The 18,538-nt window shown below is 36.2% G+C and overlaps 1 protein-coding gene across 5 annotated transcripts in view; it reads right to left on the reverse strand.

The window, feature by feature from the left end:
* The window catches only part of SPAG16 (sperm associated antigen 16), a 1,051,960-nt gene that overhangs the window by 399,910 nt on the left and 633,512 nt on the right, over window positions 1–18,538 (reverse strand). Inside the window, exon 14 of one of the 5 annotated variants that reach the window (XM_082691167.1) lies at window positions 11,841–11,888. The exons of the other annotated variants lie outside the window; for them this stretch is intronic. Coding sequence (XP_082547293.1) covers window positions 11,856–11,888 — 33 coding nt within the window. The 3' untranslated portion in view covers window positions 11,841–11,855. Of the gene's footprint in view, window positions 1–11,840; window positions 11,889–18,538 lie in introns of those variants that run through there. 5 annotated transcript variants of the gene reach the window in all.

Genomic DNA, 18,538 nt, shown 5'->3' on the forward strand with positions numbered 1-18,538 from the left:
AACCGCGCACAAAATCAGGACTTTTAAAAGTCTGTTCCGCTGAGGGACATCGCTCCAGAGGCTAAACCTGGGCGAAGCCCACGCGGGGTAAGTGTGGCCTCAGGTCCCGCAGGGTCACAGAAGGATCGGGGGTGTCTGAGTGTCGCAGAGCTTGCGGGTATTGGAACAGGAAAGCCGGCTGCAGAGACAGAGCCGACAGTAAGCTCGCAGCTTGGGGTGACCTTGAACCGGTCGCAGGCTCTGTGAGCTCGGAGCGTGGCCGGAGGTCAGGCAGACGGGAGTAACTGGGCGCTGTTCTCTGAGGGCACACAGAGGAGTGCAGCCCTGCGCTCTCAGCTCCTCCAGACCGGAGACCAGGAGGCTGCCATTTGTATTCCCGTCCTCCGGAACTCTACGGAGAGCGCTCAGGGAACAAAAGCTCCTGAAAGCAAACCCGAGCAGATTACTCACCCCAGACCCGGGTAAGGGCAGTGTAATTCCGCCTGCGGCAAAGACACTTGAGAATCACTACAACAGGCCCCTCCCCCAGAAGATCAACAAGAAATCCAGCCGAGACCAAGTTCACCTACCAAGGAGTGCGGTTTCAATACCAAGGAGAGCAGCAGAATTCCAGAGGAGGAGAAAGCAAAGCACGGACGGAACTCATGGCTTTTTCCCTGTGATTTTTTTTAGTCTTGCAGTTAATTTAATTTTTTTCTTTTTCATTTTTTTTTTTCTCGCCTTCGGGTAAATTTTTTTTTTTAACTGTTACCTTTTACTTTTTTTAACGATTTTTTACTAGTTTATCTAATATATATATTTTTTCTTTTTTACATTTTTCTTAGGTGTTTTCTTTTTTTTTTAATTCTTTTCTTTTTTTTTTACTTTTTTATTTTTTTTTCTTTCTTCCTTTTTGACCTCTTTTTATCCCCTTTCTTCCCCCTCACGATTTTGGATCTCTTCTAATTTGGTTAAAGCATATTTTCCTGGGGTTGTTGCCACCCTTTTAATATTTTACTTGACTCTTCATATACTCTTATCTGGACAAAATGACAAGACGGAAAAATTCAACACAAAAAAAAGAACAAGAGGCAGTACCGAAGGCTAGGGACCTAATCAATACAGTCATTGGTAATATGTCAGATCTAGAGTTCAGAATGACAATTCTCAAGGTTCTAGCCGGGCTCGAAAAAGGCATGGAAGATATTAGAGAAACCCTCTCGAGAGATATAAAAGCCCTTTCTGGAGAAATAAAAGAACTAAAATCTAACCAAGTTGAAATCAAAAAAGCTATTAATGAGGTGCAATCAAAAATGGAGGCTCTCACTGCTAGGATAAATGAGGCAGAAGAAAGAATTAGTGATATAGAAGACCAAATGACAGAGAATAAAGAAGCTGAGCAAAAGAGGGACAAACAGCTACTGGACCATGAGGGGAGAATTCGAGAGATAAGTGACACCATAAGACGAAACAACATTAGAATAATTGGGATTCCAGAAGAAGAAGAAAGAGAGAGGGGAGCAGAAGGTATACTGGAGAGAATTATTGGGGAGAATTTCCCCAATATGGCAAAGGGAACGAGCATCAAAATTCAGGAGGTTGGGACGCCTGGGTGGCTCAGTTGGTTAAGCGGCTGCCTTCGGCTCAGGTCATGATCCCAGCGTCCTGGGATCTAGTCCCACATCGGGCTCCTTGCTCAGCAGGGAGCCTGCATCTCCCTCTGCCTCTGCCTGCCATTCTGTCTGCCTGTGCTCGCTCTCCCCCCCCTCTGATAAATAAATAAAATCTTAAAAAAAAAAATTCAGGAGGTTCAGAAAACGCCCCTCAAAATCAATAAGAATAGGCCCACAGCCCGTCACCTAATAGTAAAACTTACAAGTCTCAGTGACAAAGAGAAAATCCTGAAAGCAGCCCGGGAAAAGAAGTCTGTAACATACAATGGTAAAAATATTAGATTGGCAGCTGACTTATCCACAGAGACCTGGCAGGCCAGAAAGAGCTGGCATGATATTTTCAGAGCACTAAATGAGAAAAACATGCAGCCAAGAATACTATATCCAGCTAGGCTATCATTGAAAATAGAAGGAGAGATTAAAAGCTTCCAGGACAAACAAAAACTGAAAGAATTTGCAAATACCAAACCAGCTCTACAGGAAATTTTGAAAGGGCTCCTCTAAGCAAAGAGAGAGCCTACAAGTGGTAGATCAGAAAGGAACAGAGACCATATACAGTAACAGTCACCTTACAGGCAATACAATGGCACTAAATTCATATCTCTCAATACTTACCCTGAATGTTAATGGGCTAAATTCCCCTGTCAAAAGACACAGGGTATCAGAATGGATAAAAAAACAAAACCCATCTATATGTTGCCTCCAAGAAACTCATTTTAAGCCCGAAGACACCTCCAGATTTAAAGTGAGGGGGTGGAAAAGAATTTACCATGCTAATGGACATCAGAAGAAAGCAGGAGTGGCCATCCTTATATCAGATCAATTAGATTTTAAGCCAAAGACTATAATAAGAGATGAGGAAGGACACTATATCATACTCAAAGGGTCTGTCCAACAAGAAGATTTAACAATTTTAAATATCTATGCCCCCAACATGGGAGCAGCCAACTATATAAACCAATTAATAACAAAATCAAAGAAACACATCAACAATAATACAATAATAGTAGGGGACTTTAACACTCCCCTCACTGAAATGGACAGATCATCCAAGCAAAAGATCAGCAAGGAAATAAAGGCCTTAAATGACACACTGGACCAGATGGACATCACAGATATATTCAGAACATTTCATCCCAAAGCAACAGAATACACCTTCTTCTCTAGTGCACATGGAACATTCTCCAGAATAGATCACATCCTCGGTCCTAAATCAGGACTCAACCGGTATCAAAAGATTGGGATCATTCCATGCATATTTTCAGACCACAATGCTCTAAAGCTAGAACTCAACCACAAAAGGAAGTTTGGAAAGAACCCAGATACATGGAGACTAAACAGCATCCTTCTAAAGAATGAATGGGTCAACCGGGAAATTAAAGAAGAATTGAAAAAAATCATGGAAACAAATGATCATGAAAATACAATGGTTCAAAATCTTTGGGACACAACAAAGGCAATCCTGAGAGGAAAATATATAGCGGTACAAGCCTTTCTCAAGAAACATGAAAGGTCTCAGGTACACAACCTAACCCTACACCTAAAGGAGCTGGAGAAAGAACAAGAAAGAAACCCTAAGCCCAGCAGGAGAAGAGAAATCATAAATATCAGAGCAGAAATCAATGAAATAGAAACCAAAAAAAAAAAAAAATAGAACAAATCAACAAAACTAGGAGCTGGTTCTTTGAAAGAATTAATAAAATTGATAAACCCCTGGCCCGACTTATCAAAAAGAAAAGAGAAAGGACCCAAATAAATAAAATCATGAATGAAAGAGGAGAGATCACAACTAACACCAAAGAAATACAAACTATTATAAGAACATACTATGAGCAACTCTACGGCAATAAATTTGACAATCTGGAAGAAATGGATGCATTCCTAGAAACATATAAACTACCACAACTGAACCAGGAAGAAATAGAAATCCTGAACAGACCCATAACCAGTAAGGAGATTGAAACAGTCATTAAAAATCTCCAAACAAACAAAAGCCCAGGGCCAGACGGCTTCCCGGGGGAATTCTACCAAACATTTAAAGAAGAACTAATTCCTATTCTCCTGAAACTGTTCCAAAAAATATTAATGGAAGGAAAACTTCCAAACTCATTTTATGAGTCCAGCATCACCTTGATCCCAAAACCAGACAAGGATCCCACCAAAAAAGAGAGCTATAGACCAATATCCCTGATGAACACAGATGCGAAAATACTCAACAAAATACTAGCCAATAGGATTCAACAGTACATTAAAAAGATTATTCACCACGACCAAGTGGGATTTATTCCAGGGCTGCAAGGTTGGTTCAACATCCGCAAATCAGTCAATGTGATACAACACATCAATAAAAGAAAGAACAAGAACCATATGATACTCTCAATAGATGCTGAAAAAGCATTTGACAAAGTACAGCATCCCTTCCTGATCAAAACTCTTCAAAGTGTAGGGATAGAGGGCACATACCTCAATATCATCAAAGCCATCTATGAAAAACCCACCGCAAATATCATTCTCAATGGAGAAAAACTGAAAGCTTTTCCCTAAGGTCAGGAACATGGCAGGGATGTCTATTATCACCACTGCTTTTCAACATAGTACTAGAGGTCCTAGCCTCAGCAATCAGACAACAAAAGGAAATTAAAGGCATACAAATCGGCAAAGAAGAAGTCAAATTATCACTCTTCGCAGATGATATGATACTATATGTGGAAAACCCAAAAGACTCCACTCCAAAACTGCTAGAACTTATACAGGAATTCAGTAAAGTGTCAGGATATAAAATCAATGCACAGAAATCAGTTGCATTTCTCTACACCAACCGCAAGACAGAAGAAAGAGAAATTAAGGAGTCAATCCCATTTACAATTGCATCCAAAACCATAAGATACCTAAGAATAAACCTAACCAAAGAGACACAGAATCTATACTCAGAAAACTATAAAGTACTCATGAAAGAAATGGAGGAAGACACAAAGAAATGGAAAAATGTTCCATGCTCCTGGATTGGAAGAATAAATATTGTGAAAATGTCTATGCTACCTAAAGCAATCTACACATTTAATGCAATTCCTATCAAAGTACCATCCATCTTTTTCAAAGAAATGGAACAAATAATGCTAAAATTTATATGGAACCAGAAAAGACCTCGAATAGCCAAAGGGATATTGAAAAAGAAAGCCAACGTTGGTGGCATCACAATTCCGGACTTCAATCTCTATTACAAAGCTGTCATCATCAAGACAGCATGGTACTGGCACAAAAACAGACACATAGAACAATGGAACAGAATAGAGAGCCCAGAAATAGACCCTCAAATCTATGGTCAACTAATCTTCGACAAAGCAGGAAAAAATGTCCAATGGAAAAAAGACAGCCTCTTCAATAAATGGTGTTGGGAAAATTGGACAGCCACATGCAGAAAAATGAAATTGGACCATTTCCTTACATCACACACAAAAATAGACTCAAAATGGAGGAAGGACCTCAATTTACGAAAGGAATCCATCAAAATCCTTGAGGAGAACACGGGCAGCAACCTCTTCTGCTGCAGCAACATCTTCCTAGGAACAACGCAAAAGGCAAGGGAAGCAAGGGAAAAAATGAACTATTGGGATTTCATCAAGATCAAAAGCTTTTGCACAGCAAAGGAAACAGTTAACAAAATCAAAAGACAACTGACAGAATGGGAGAAGATATTTGCAAACGACATATCAGATAAAGGACTAATGTCCTGAATCTATAAAGAACTTAGCAAACTGAACACCCAAAGAACAAATAATCCAATCAAGAAATGGGCAGAGGACATGAACAGACATTTCTGCAAAGAAGACATCCAGATGGCCAACAGACACATGAAAAAGTGCTCCATATCACTCGGCATCAGGGAAATACAAATCAAAACTACAATGAGATATCACCTCACACCAGTCAGAATGGCTAAAATCAACAAGTCAGGAAATGACAGATGCTGGCGAGGATGCGGAGAAAGGGGAACCCTCCTACATTGTTGGTGGGAATGCAAGCTGGTGCAGCCACTCTGGAAAACAGCATGGAGGTTCCTCAAAATGTTGAAAATAGAACTGCCCTATGACCCAGCAATTGCACTATTGGGTATTTACCCTAAAGATACAAACGTAGTGATCCAAAGGGGCACGTGCACCCGAATATTTATAGCAGCAATGTCCGCAATAGCCAAACTATGGCAAGAACCTAGATGTCCATCAACAGATGAATGGACCAAGAAGATGTGGTATATATACACAATGGAATACTATGCAGCCATCAAAAGAAATGAAATCTTGCCATTTGCGACAACATGGATGGAACTAGAGCGTATCATGCTTAGCGAAATAAGTCAAGCAGAGAAAGACAACTATCATATGATCTCCCTGATATGAGGAAGTGGTGATGCAACATGGGTGCTTAAGTGGGTACGAGAAGAATAAATGAAACAAGATGGGATTGGGAGGGAGACAAACCATAAGTGACTCTTAATCCCACAAAATAAACTGAGGGTTGCTGGGGGGAGGGGGTTTGGGAGAAGGGGGTGTGATTATGGACATTGGGGAGGGTATGTGCTTTGGTGAGTGCTGTGAAGTGTGTAAAGCTCGTGATTCACAGACCTGTACCCCTGGGGATAAAAATATGTTTATAAAAAATAAAAAATTAAAAAAAAAAGATACCACCTTACACCAGTTAGAATGGCAAAAATTAACAAGACAGGAAGCACGTGTTGGTTAGTTTGTGGAGAAAGGGGAACCTTCTTATACTATTGGTGGCAATGCAAGTTGGTGCAGCCACTTTGGAAAAAAAATAACCTAGAATGTTATTTTTGCCTTATTTTTCCTCTTTCATTTATAGTTTATATGAGTCATTACTCATTTTCTCTCTTTCTCTTTGTTTTGATGAGTCTGACTAAAGGTTGATCCATTGTATTGCTCTTTTCAAAGAACAATCTCCTGGCTTTGCTGATCTGTTTTAGTGTTATTTTTCTTTTTCTTTCTGTATTTCATTTATTTCTGCTCTGTATCTTTGTTATTTTCTTTCTTCTTTTGACCTTGGGCTTTGTTCTTCTTTTTCCAGCTCCTTTTTGTGAAAGGTTAGGTAGTTATTTGATATTTTCCTTGCTTCTTGAGGTAGGCCTGTATTGCTATATTTTCCCTCTTAGAACACATTTTGCTGCATCTCAAAGATTTAGGACTATTGTGTCGTCTTGTTTTCTTTTCTTTTTTTTTTTTTTAATTTGTCTCCATGTATTTTTTGATTTCCTGTTTGATTTTTTTGTTGACCCATACATTGTTTAGTAGTATGCTTTTTTTAGCTTCTATCTATTTGGAATTTTTTTGTGAATGCTTTTTAGTGTTGTACTTTTGTGATCAGCAAATATTCATGATATGATTTTAATCCTTTTGAATTTGTGAGACTTGTGTTGTGGCTTAACATGATCTTCTCTGGAGTATTTCCCATGTACATTTGAAAGTAATGTAAGAAGGGTGTTAAAGTTTCCTGCTATTATTGTATTACTGTCAAATTTGTTCTGTATGTTTTTTAATACTTGCTTTATATATTTTGGTTCTTCCATGTTGGGTGCATAAATATTTACAATTGAAAAAAAAATATTTTACTTTGTGTAACAAAGAAAAATGATTAAAAAGCAAGAACTGGGTGATAGGGATTAAGGAGGGGATGTGTGGTGATGAGCACTGGATGCTATAAACACCTAATGAATCATTGAACCCTGCATCAAAAACTAATGATGTACTATATGTTGGCTAACTGAACAAAAGAATAAAAATTAAATTAAATTAATAATAAAAAAAGAACTGATTGAACAGTGGCATGACCCCTCCTTGAAGCAGATGGAACTTTAACCAGATACCCAAAGTCCAAAGATATCCAGCCTTTAGATAGATAGGGATTTGGAAATCATCAACAACAGACCAAAATGGGGAAAGGCTGAAAGAAAAAAAATGAGAATGAAGCTGATTCCTTTAACAAGACTCAAAGAGATTTCCCTTTTGGAATCAAGCATTTATGTTATATACTACATAGTTAGGATCTGTTTCATAGCTCTATTTTCTCTTTCTTTGATTGAGTTGTCAATCTTTCTTCAGTTTTATATTTCATAGTAATTTTTAATTTTAGTTTAATACCTAATAAGCTAGTTTTTCTTATCAATCTTTGTTGTTGTTTTCTCAGTTTTATCAATTGCTCCCCCGGATATAAAGGTTAGAATCACTTTGTCAATTTCGAAAAGCATCCAAAGCAAAAATGTTATCAGGATCTTCCTTAGAATTTCATTAAACCTATATATTAGTTTATAAAGAAGTTAAGTGGTATAGTTGTCTCTTTTGAACAAAGAACTTGGCACGTATGTCAACATTTATTTACTTCTCATTATTACAAAGTTTTATTCTTATATATTACACAAAATTTTTGTTTATGGAGTATATTTTTTGTTCATGTGGTGAATTTGCATTTTTAACTTTTGTTTTTGTATTGCCAGCAGAACGGACACCTACTGACTTTTTTATTTAATTGTGTTGGGTTACCTTTATGACATTTTAATGAGTTCTAAAACTCTGAGTTGGTTCTTGGTTCCTCAGGATTTTCTAAACAGGTCATTGGAAATAATTATCTTTTAATCTTTCTCTCTCTAGAATTTTTCTACATTACTGAAATAGTAAAATGAGAAATAGTAGTGAGGCAAAGGCAAAACAGGTCTTAGTATGGTTTGTTAATGACTTTCCAAAGAAGCAGGTTTTAGATCAACAAATTCTGTTTTTTCATCCTCCATTAAATTATTCTTTAGTCCTTATTATTTTTTAACTGGTATTTTGGTTAATTTCATTGTATTATTCCTATTATTGTAAAGTGACTATTTATTTTTAGGCTTTCTGAAACAGTAATAAAATCATTTAATACTCTGACTTTCTCCTAAGTATGTTTTCGGTTGTTGCTCATATATTTTATCATAAAGTGAACTTCTTATTGTAATTTTAAGATGCTGTTATTCTTTGACCCATAAGTAAATTAGGAGGAGCATACACCTATATGCATGTTTAAGTATTAAATGTTTTTCTTTGGTTTATAGGCCTTCATAAGTACTGTAGTTCATAGGTTCCTTTTTCTTGTTGATTTATGTTTCCCTATTACACTCATTCAACATCTAATACATCTTTAACCATTTGATATTATTTGGGTTTTAGGTGTGTATCCTTTAGGGTTCATGAATGTAAGCAACAGAAATTTATTTTGCTAACTACTACCCCCTCACTTCCCCAAAAAGAGAAAAAAAATAGTTTGTTATAAAAAGAGAGAGAGAGAGAGAAATGAAGAAAACTAAGTTACAGTAAACACTTTCAAATTCCTGAGAACATCTGGCTAAGACACTTCCTCTAAGTATGGACTCTCAGTAATATTTCAATCACAAACAATTTCCTACTTGGTCCTCTGTCACTGCATTATCCAAATTCAAAGTTCTAAATGGGCATGCCCATCTGCTAACTTTCCAGAAACCACAAAAACAAATGAACAAAAAAGAACAACAACAAACACAAACAAACAAAGTTAGATTTTACAGTCCTGCCTCATGATAAATTCTATATATTGCTAGTTTTTCCCCAGAGGAGAATATTACTTGGCTGCTAGGCAGTCAAATAAACAACAAATGCCCATTATATTATATCTTTTACAGAATCTTATAATTTAATTTTGTTGTATGACTGAATTTGAAATGGTTTTGCTTTTAAGTATAGAATATATAAATGCCACAAACTGAAGTATCTGAATTTATATAAGTGTACTAAGAATCTAGGTATGCTCTGTATGTGATGCAGAAAGAGGGAGGGGCACACAAGGTGAGTTGTCTTTTTATTTTTCTAGAATTTTCTTCATTGAATGAAAGGCTTGAGTATAATTAATGGTCAAATAAATGATTATATGGAGTGTTCATGATTATCCATTAGAAATGCATTTTAATTAACTGTTAATTTTCTGGTTCTGTAGATCTACATAACAAGAGGTGTAGTTTTACCTTACACTGATCACAACCACAGTAGGATGCCAAAAACTCTTGCCAAAAAATGCTGCATTTAATTTCTAGTTTCATCAATGGTACCTAAAAATGATAATTAACATGTAGTGCTACAATGAATTCAAAGTTAAGACTATCTTGAAACACAGCCAAGTCATCATTACTGAAGCTTTAATGGGTTGAATGTATAAAAGAATAAATAACAAGTGACAAGCTTATTCCTAAGTAATTTCTATATGTTAAACTGAAATTAGGGGACTGCAAGCAAGATAGGTCAAATAAACATCATAGGGATGGTGGAATTACAAATTGATGCAATGAATTACAGTCACTGAGTTACTGAAAGTGACATCAACAGACAAAACACTGGGTAAAGCAATCTGCAATGGACTTGTTCAATTTCATTAAGCACCATTTAACTCATCAACCAAAGAGACAGAACTACAAATCATGAGAAGACTTGCTAGTAGCATTCTCAGCTACAAATCAAGAGAAAAATGACTTCATTTTTTACTTCAAAATACATATTTCTGGGCACCTGGGTGGCTCAGTTGGTTAAGCAACTGCCTTCAGCTCAGGTTGTGATCCTGGAGTCCCGGGATCGAGTCCCACATCGGGCTCCTTGCTCAGCAGGGAGTCTGCTTCTCCTGCTGACCTCTCTACTCTCATTCTCTCTCTCTCTCAAATAAATAAATAAAATCTTTAAAAAAAATACATATTCCTAGTGTTAACACTGTGATTTAATTATTAGTTCTATTTAAAAAGAAAATGCTAAACTTCACAGGTATTAAACATCATGTTTTATTACATACAACTAGAAAGTGACAGAACCTGGATTAAAACTCCAGTCTATCTGACTTAGGATTCTATATTTCTCTACAGTGTACTCAAGGCAGAAAGTGTAGAAGCAATCCACTGGGATTTCCTTCTGGTCAAACACAGTCTATAACTAAGGTGCCCTCAATAGTCTTACAGGATAACCCCATCTCTTATTCAATTCAAATACATCCAAAAATTGTTTTCCACGAGACCACACCTAGGTTCTATCACATCTAAAAAAGATGATTATCTGTGTCTCTCCTTTGGCTTTAACTTTCCAACAGTCATATATCCATTATAATTTCACCGGCAATCTGAATAAAAGTAAGAAACAGTCATTTAAGTTGTTCAAAAGAGGAATGTAAAAAATCTCCTTTTAACTTTGGCATGCATTGTAAGATTTCTACAAGGATACACAAGGATAACTAATTATGCTTTACCTTGCTTTTACCCTTACTCTTCCCTAAGAATGTACATTATGATAAAAGAGACAAGGTAATGAAGCTAAATTAGATTTAGAGGGTTTTCATTTTATTTGGGACACTACCCAACCCAGTGTCATAGACAGATATTTACAAATGCCTTTTAATAACCAGGTTTAATTAATGTCATCAAATAACATAGAGATAACAAGTAGCAGCAAAGGGACATGGCCTTTCATGTCAGAAGGAACAGGGTTGCAAATTTTTTTTTTTTTAATTTATTTGTTTGAGAGAGAGAGAGAGGAAGAGAGAGCGCAAGCAGGAGGGGTAGATATAGAGGGAGAGAGAATCTCAAGACATCTGTGCTGAATGTGGAGCCTATTGCCAGGCTCTACCTCATGATAGTGAATTCATGACCAGAGCCAGAACCACAGGTCTGACCCTTAACAAGCTGCACCACCCAGGCGCCCCCAGGATTGCAATCTTAAGACCACCATTTAGCTGTGGACCTTTGAAAAACTTTTTTTTAACACCTCTGAACTTCATTGTCTTCTTCTATAACGTGGTGAACATATTCTCTAACATGCAATATTGTTTGTAATGTTCAAGTCATGTATCTAAACTACCTGACAGAATATACACTAGTTATTTTTATGACAGCTATTACTAAGGAATACAAGAGGAAATGACCTATCTATATCTAAATTTCATACCTTCCTAGATGATAATATCTATGCTAATAATATACTTTTAAAGTGATACAAATGACCCATTTCAGCAATGAATTAAAAATTGAGTAAGCAAATGGGGAAAAGTTTTTGAGATTTAGCTCCTGTTATTTTTATTCAAAGGACAAATTAATGATACCTGGTATTTTTCTTTTGTATTGGTCCCTCCAATTGTAGAATGCAATCCAATCCAGACAATTCAATAGAAAAGACAATGCAAAGGGTGTCTTAGCTATGACAAGAGTGAAGTGTTATTGAAAATATTTTTTTCCTAAACAATTGGAGATTTTACTTACTGTTATGCCCACTTACACCACAACTTTATACATCTTTATTGAATTAAATTTAAATGAACTACATGAAGTATGAAGGAGTTATTTCTAACTCTTACAGAACTGAAATAATTGCATAAAACTACTTTGTTTCCATTAGAAACACATAGTGATTAATCATTGTTTCCATTGGAATATGACATTCTTTTCAAAACCTGGCACCCACAAACAAAAGTCTGGTTTTCCACTGATGGCCACTGCAATGCTATTTTTGTTAATTAAAAAAAAAGATAAGATGGGCACCTGGGTGGCTCAGGGGGTTAAAGCCTCTCCCTTCGGCTCAGGTCATGATCCCAGGGTCCTGGGATCGAGCCCTGCATCGGACTCTCTGCTCAGCGGGGAGCCTGCTTCCTCCTCTCTCTCTCTCTGCCTATGTGTCTGCCTACTTGTGATCTCTGTCAAATAAATAAATAAAATCTTATAAAAAATAAGAGAAAACGAATGATATATTTGTGATATATATGCGGCAATGTCAGATTCTATGTGCTGTACAGAGAAAAAGAAATACAGCATTTTATGAGTTAAATCACAATCTTTTGAAATAATATTGTACTAAATTAACTTAATTAATATATGATTGTTTCATTGTGTATTAAAATACTTATTTTTTATTTTTTATGTTTAGAAAACAGTTGATTTTTCAGGTAAAATGTTTTTTTGGCCTAAAAAGAAAAACATCTGATTAATGGTTTTCCCCCTTCCTTCCCTTCCTTCCAACATCTACTGAGCACCTATTATGCCCAAAATTGTGAAAGTAGAGAAGAAAGCTCAGAGTTACATGACAGACAAATATGAGTAAGCAAACAATTATAACATGATATTTATCAGCTATTATAAGAATCTCTGAAATATATTAAGTTCTTATGTCAGTCAAACTTCCAAATATTTTATATGATTCCTCATTTAATCCCCATCACACTTTAATGTGATAGGTACTACTACCCTCCACATTTCACAAATGAGGAAATTGAGGCACAAAGATTTTATACAATTATGACAAAAGCTAATAAGGAGCAGAATTTGGGTTCAAATCCTCAGAATGTGTTTGCTACTACTGTCCTATACTACTTGATATAACCAAAGAGATAATTTAGGACAGAAACCTAGGATTCTATAGAAACACAATTAAGTACATTTATTTTCTCAGACATATCTGTTGGTACCACATTGCTTGTATTTGACAACTTCTGATTAGTTTACAAGACCAATAAATCAACCTCAGGATGAGAAAAATGCCTATGAAAATTTTAACAAAAATGTCTTTGCATAATTGGTGGATGAATTTGAAAATTCAGTATCCAAATTGATAGCTACAGACCATAATGTACTTTTTCCCTTGGAGTTTTGTATCTGTGAGACATCATTTGCAGCTCTGATGGTTGCTAAGTCCAAGCAATAGATCTGACTTGTGAATTACTGAATTACTGTGGTAAGACAATATTTTGGGAAATACAGGCAGAGGAAATCATCTTTTCTCACTGAAATGTCATTTTAACACTATTCTAATTTTCAGTGAGACCCATCAAAAATACAATAGAGAGTTGAGGTTGGAGAACCAGCCTACTTCCTGATGCTGCCACTGGCCAGTTGGCTGATCTTGGGCAATACCTTTTACACTTCTAAGCCTTTGTTTTTTTCAATGTTTAATATAGACAATAATGGTAATTCCAGTAAGCATTACACAGATGGCATAGGTGCAGTGATGGCACATAGGAGGTATCCAATCAGTGTGAGTCATCAAATCACCTCTTGGAATAGTGAGCTTTGATACAAAAAGCCAAAGTCATAGTTATATATAGCAATTACTACAGTATTTTAAAGTAACTTGTCTTTATGTATATACATCTTTTTATTTTTATTACCACTGCTTAGTAATTAATAGACTATGTGTTCCCTGATGGCAGGGACTCTGTCACAGTCAACAATCCTGAACCTAAGATGTTGTGTGGCAAAATGATCTTCAATACAGATTGCTAAATTGAATGTGCCTGAGGAATAAAACCTAGAGTGAGAAGGTGCAAGCTCTGCATTTACTTCCACAGTTTGAGCTTCCAAAAAATGATAGGCTCCTCTGAGAGTTCACGAGATCCCATCAAGGGAAACCAAGAGGTGTATGCAGGGTGTAGGTTGAACTATGGAGTTCGCACAGGGCCAGGCACCAGACAGGACCTAACAGTATAACTTTTTGGTGAGTTCTTGGTTTTTCCACTTTACAGGAATTCACAGTGATCAGTTACTGGATATTCTGGCTAAAGCTAAGTCAAGACAACATTGTATGCCAGATAAAAGCCCATGGTTAGTCTAGGGGACAAGGCACAGCCACCAAAGGCAGTCCTAGCCATGAACTCTGTGTCCAGTTCTTCAAAAGAGACAAAATGTCAGCAGCTCTGACTGTTGCCAGTCCAGCTCTGAACAACTCAGAGATGTATTATTTATCCCATTCTATGTTTTACTATAAAGTGAATGCATTCTTTAAAAAAAAAATGTCAAAGCTTAATATTTTCATTGGACTTGTGAATGATTAAAAATCTCATTGCATTTATTTTAAATGGGCTTCCAAATCACTGATGTATGTTGGGAATTTTTTCATGTCCCTTTCTGAGAGGTCGTTGTAAGTATTCATTAAATGTCCTATATTATACATCATTTTCGGCAATGTATCAATCTTATTTTTCAATTTTAGTAAAATAATTTCAGTGTTTCATAACTTTGAGGGGAAAAATACTCTTTCTGCATGTAATTCTTTAAAACAGAATAAGTTCATGAGTTTTCAAACTGCAAGCTATTTAATAGCCTCCATTTGGTAATTATAGAGATTTATATCCCTCTCCTCATCTCCCACAGAATTCAGAGCTGAACTGTCCAGTTGACTTAGAGACTGACTTAGAGGTCTCTACATTCATTATCTTTGACAATAAGCTGTAAGATTAGATTAATGATTTAAGACTAGTATATGTTTGGAAATGGGAGAAAGAGGTTTAAAATTAATTTATAGGAATATAATCCACTGGTCATTTTCATGTTTCATCAAAAAATATTTTAGAGGATGTCAGTAGTAATTGATCACATTGATGTGACACAATGGGCTGTCCTTGCTTTGCTAAGAGAGGGAAGCCATTCATCTCCTTTTTAGTTCAGACTTTCAGTGTAACCAGACAGTTTATCACTTACCAAGGAATTAACATAATCTAAAAGTTATAAAGAAGAAGAATACTGGCATACTACAGATACAGTTCATGTTACAAGACCAAACATGCCATCCATATCAATAACGTCATATAGTTTTTACTCTCAGTAGAAACTATAGCTATCCTCCTTTTCTCTTTAAATAGCCCTTAATATTCAACTACAAACATAAATTTCCCTTTTAACTCTTTCATGAACCATTGGGTTGGTTCAGACAGTGAATAATTTCATATGATATCCACAACATAAAATATATATATATATAAACATATATATATTTATACATATATATATAATTTAAATCTAGTTTTTTCGAGGTTTTCTTTATTTTATGTTTTAAATAAATGAGGTGGATATGAAACAAAATTACTAGGACTGCCTAATGGAAATTTAGTAAAACAATTTTGTTTAATTCTAAAGTTGTTGTGACTTTGTTGTTCAATTCTAAAGTTTGTTTATTTCTAAATAATTTAATTCTAAATGTTAATTCTAAAGTTGCTGGGGGAAATTGGAGGGGGAAACAAACCATGAGGAGACTGTGGACTCTGAGAAACAAACTGAGGGTTTTGGAGTGGAGGGGGGTGGGGGCTTGGGTGAGCCTGGTGGTGGGTATTAAGGAGGGCACATATTGCATGGAGCACTGGGTGTGGTGCATAAACCTTGAATTTTGGAACACTGAAAAAAATTAAATTTAATTTAAAAAATTCCAAAGTTGTCTATTAATTGTAGAATTTAATATTAATATTTTAGTTCATAACTTCATTGTCTAATTGTTAATAAAAAAGTGAATTTCCCTTTGCTTTACATGCTAACTCTAAATTACGTAATGCAAATTTAAATATTTTTTACAATATGTTTAGAAAATGTTTTCAGAAAATACACTCATTAAATGGTTTTATTTCTAATCAATGATGCATTTACTATCATTTATGCACAACATTTCATTCACATCAAAATATTTTAGAGTCCTTTTCCTAGTATTAACTTACATTTATTTATTTTATTTTATTTTTAAAAGATTTATTTATTTATGTGACAGAGAGAGTGAGTGCATGAGCACACAGGCAAGGGTAAGAGTAGAGGGAGAAGGAGAGAATCTCCAATGGACTCCCCACTGAGCATGGATTCCAAGGCGGGGCTCGATCTCATTTCAACCCTGAAATATGACCTGAGCCAAAATTAAGAGTCCCATGCTTAAATGACCGAGTCACCCAGAAGCCCCCTAGTATTAATTAATTTCATACCAGCATGCATAGTAATATAAATTTTAATTTGTCATTAAACCAGCTTAATACATGTGACTATATTTACATGAACTACAAGATACTTTGGAGATTCACAACCTTTCTATGAACATACAAATAATCCAGTGCTATGCTAATGTATACTAAAGGCCCTGTTCTGTGGTGAATTTTTTTTTTTTTTTTTCTGCTCTCAGAGATACCATGCGGAGTAAGAACAATACCAAAAGAGCTTGCAACATAAGGTAGGAAGGTTACCATCAGTACACAGCTCTGTGCATTTAAGGCAGATACGCAGAGGTAGCTTCTCTTAACAAGAACAATTTTACTCCTAAGCATTAGTGCTTCAGTTTTTCATATGAGGAAAAATAAATAAGAGACATGTTTTCTGAGAACATTCAGTGATAGCGCTTTTGGGGGGGGACCCTGAAATCAAGAGAAAAAGAACATAAAATTTAGGTCACTGCTAAATTAATATTTTCTCTGTGGGTTTTCCTTTACCGATTGCTTTTATTTGCACTTCACATCTACGCATTTAGGCTAAATGCATTTGAAAATCTTTCTTTTCCATTGATGCTCCATTAGCAGGAATGAACTCTGCTGCATCAGGATCTAAGCCTCTTTAAAGCAAGGAGGAGGCTGAGGGACCTATGTACTCAACAAAAGTCATTCTGATTTTATTAAGTCATGCCTGACACACTTTTCCCCTAGTGCCTTTTGACTTCTGCTTCATCAGAAGTCTGAATTTCTGCAACATGTAAAGTTGGTTCCTAAGACATTTGTAGTCTTTTTCTGTAATATGTGAACCTGAGGACTTCTTGTTCTCTATTCATCCCAAATTAATTTGTCTCAAAACACTAAACTGGGCCTCCCATATTGAAATGGATTGCTAGTCCCACCATTTGTATGTTCATCATCAAATTCCTTTATTGAGGTTAGTCATGTGTTGTATGCGAAGATAAATGGGAGAAATTATAAGTTGTATTTCTTTACTGACCCAGAAATCAGAAACTATGCATATTTCTTTTCTTTCTTTCTTTCTTTTTTTTTTTTTTGTATAGTCTCCTGGAGTCCTTTTTTCTTTGTTATCCTCATCAAATGTTGCTAAGAAAGGATATGGAGACCTTGTTTTGCATATCTTGGCATTTCTCAAATTACTAAAATCTCTGCTCAATAAGCCTCTGTGATTCATCTTCTCTTTCCTCCATCTTTAATCACTTTCTCCTCCCTGGCTCTTTCCCTACACAAATAAGCCTGCTGTTTCCTATCTGAACAAAGAAGGACCCTTTGTTTTTATTTTGACCCTAGAGCTATAGCCTTTTCTTCTCTTCATCTTCACATCCAAAGTGTTTGAAAATGAGTTTCCACCTCCTATCTCCATTTAAGAAGAAACTCATTAATGAGTTCTTTTTTTTTTTTTTAAGATTTTATTTATTCATTTGACAGAGAAAGATCACAAGTAGACGGAGAGGCAGGCAGAGAGAGAGGAGGAAGCAGGCTCCCTGCCGAGCAGAGAGCCCGATGTGGGGCTCGATCCCAGGACCCTGCGATCATGACCTGAGCTGAAGGCAGAGGCTTTAACCCACTGAGCCACCCAGGTGCCCCCCTCCTGTCTCCATTTAAAAAAACAATTTTATTATGTTCAGTTAGCCAACATATAGTACATCATTAGTTTTTTTTTTTGATGTACTGTTCAATAATTCATTAGTTGCATATAACACGCAGTGCTTATCACAGCACATGCCCTCTTTAATACCCATCATTTCTTTACATGTGTTTCTCTGTTGAAGCAACAGTGAGTTAGGACTGTCTGGTTTTGCCACTGAAAGTCTCATGACCCAAGAGATTCTTCAGTCCTGGACAAACTGACACAGCTTGTCACCTTACACACTTTTTCCTTCCATAATCTCTACCTCCAATCACTCTTCAAATTCTGAGAGTTGGGGCATCTGGGTGGCTTAGTCAGTTAAGCATCTGCCTCTGGCTCAGGTTATGATCTCAGGCTCCTGGGATTGAGCCCTGTGTCTTGCTCCCTGCTCAGTGCAGTCTGCTTTTCCCTCTTCCTCTGCCCCTCCCCACAGCGTGTGTTCTCTCTCTCTCAAATAAATAAATAATATACTTTA

The sequence above is a fragment of the Mustela nivalis genome (assembly GCF_964662115.1).
Source record: "Mustela nivalis genome assembly, chromosome: 11".
Taxonomy (NCBI): Eukaryota; Metazoa; Chordata; class Mammalia; order Carnivora; family Mustelidae; genus Mustela; species Mustela nivalis.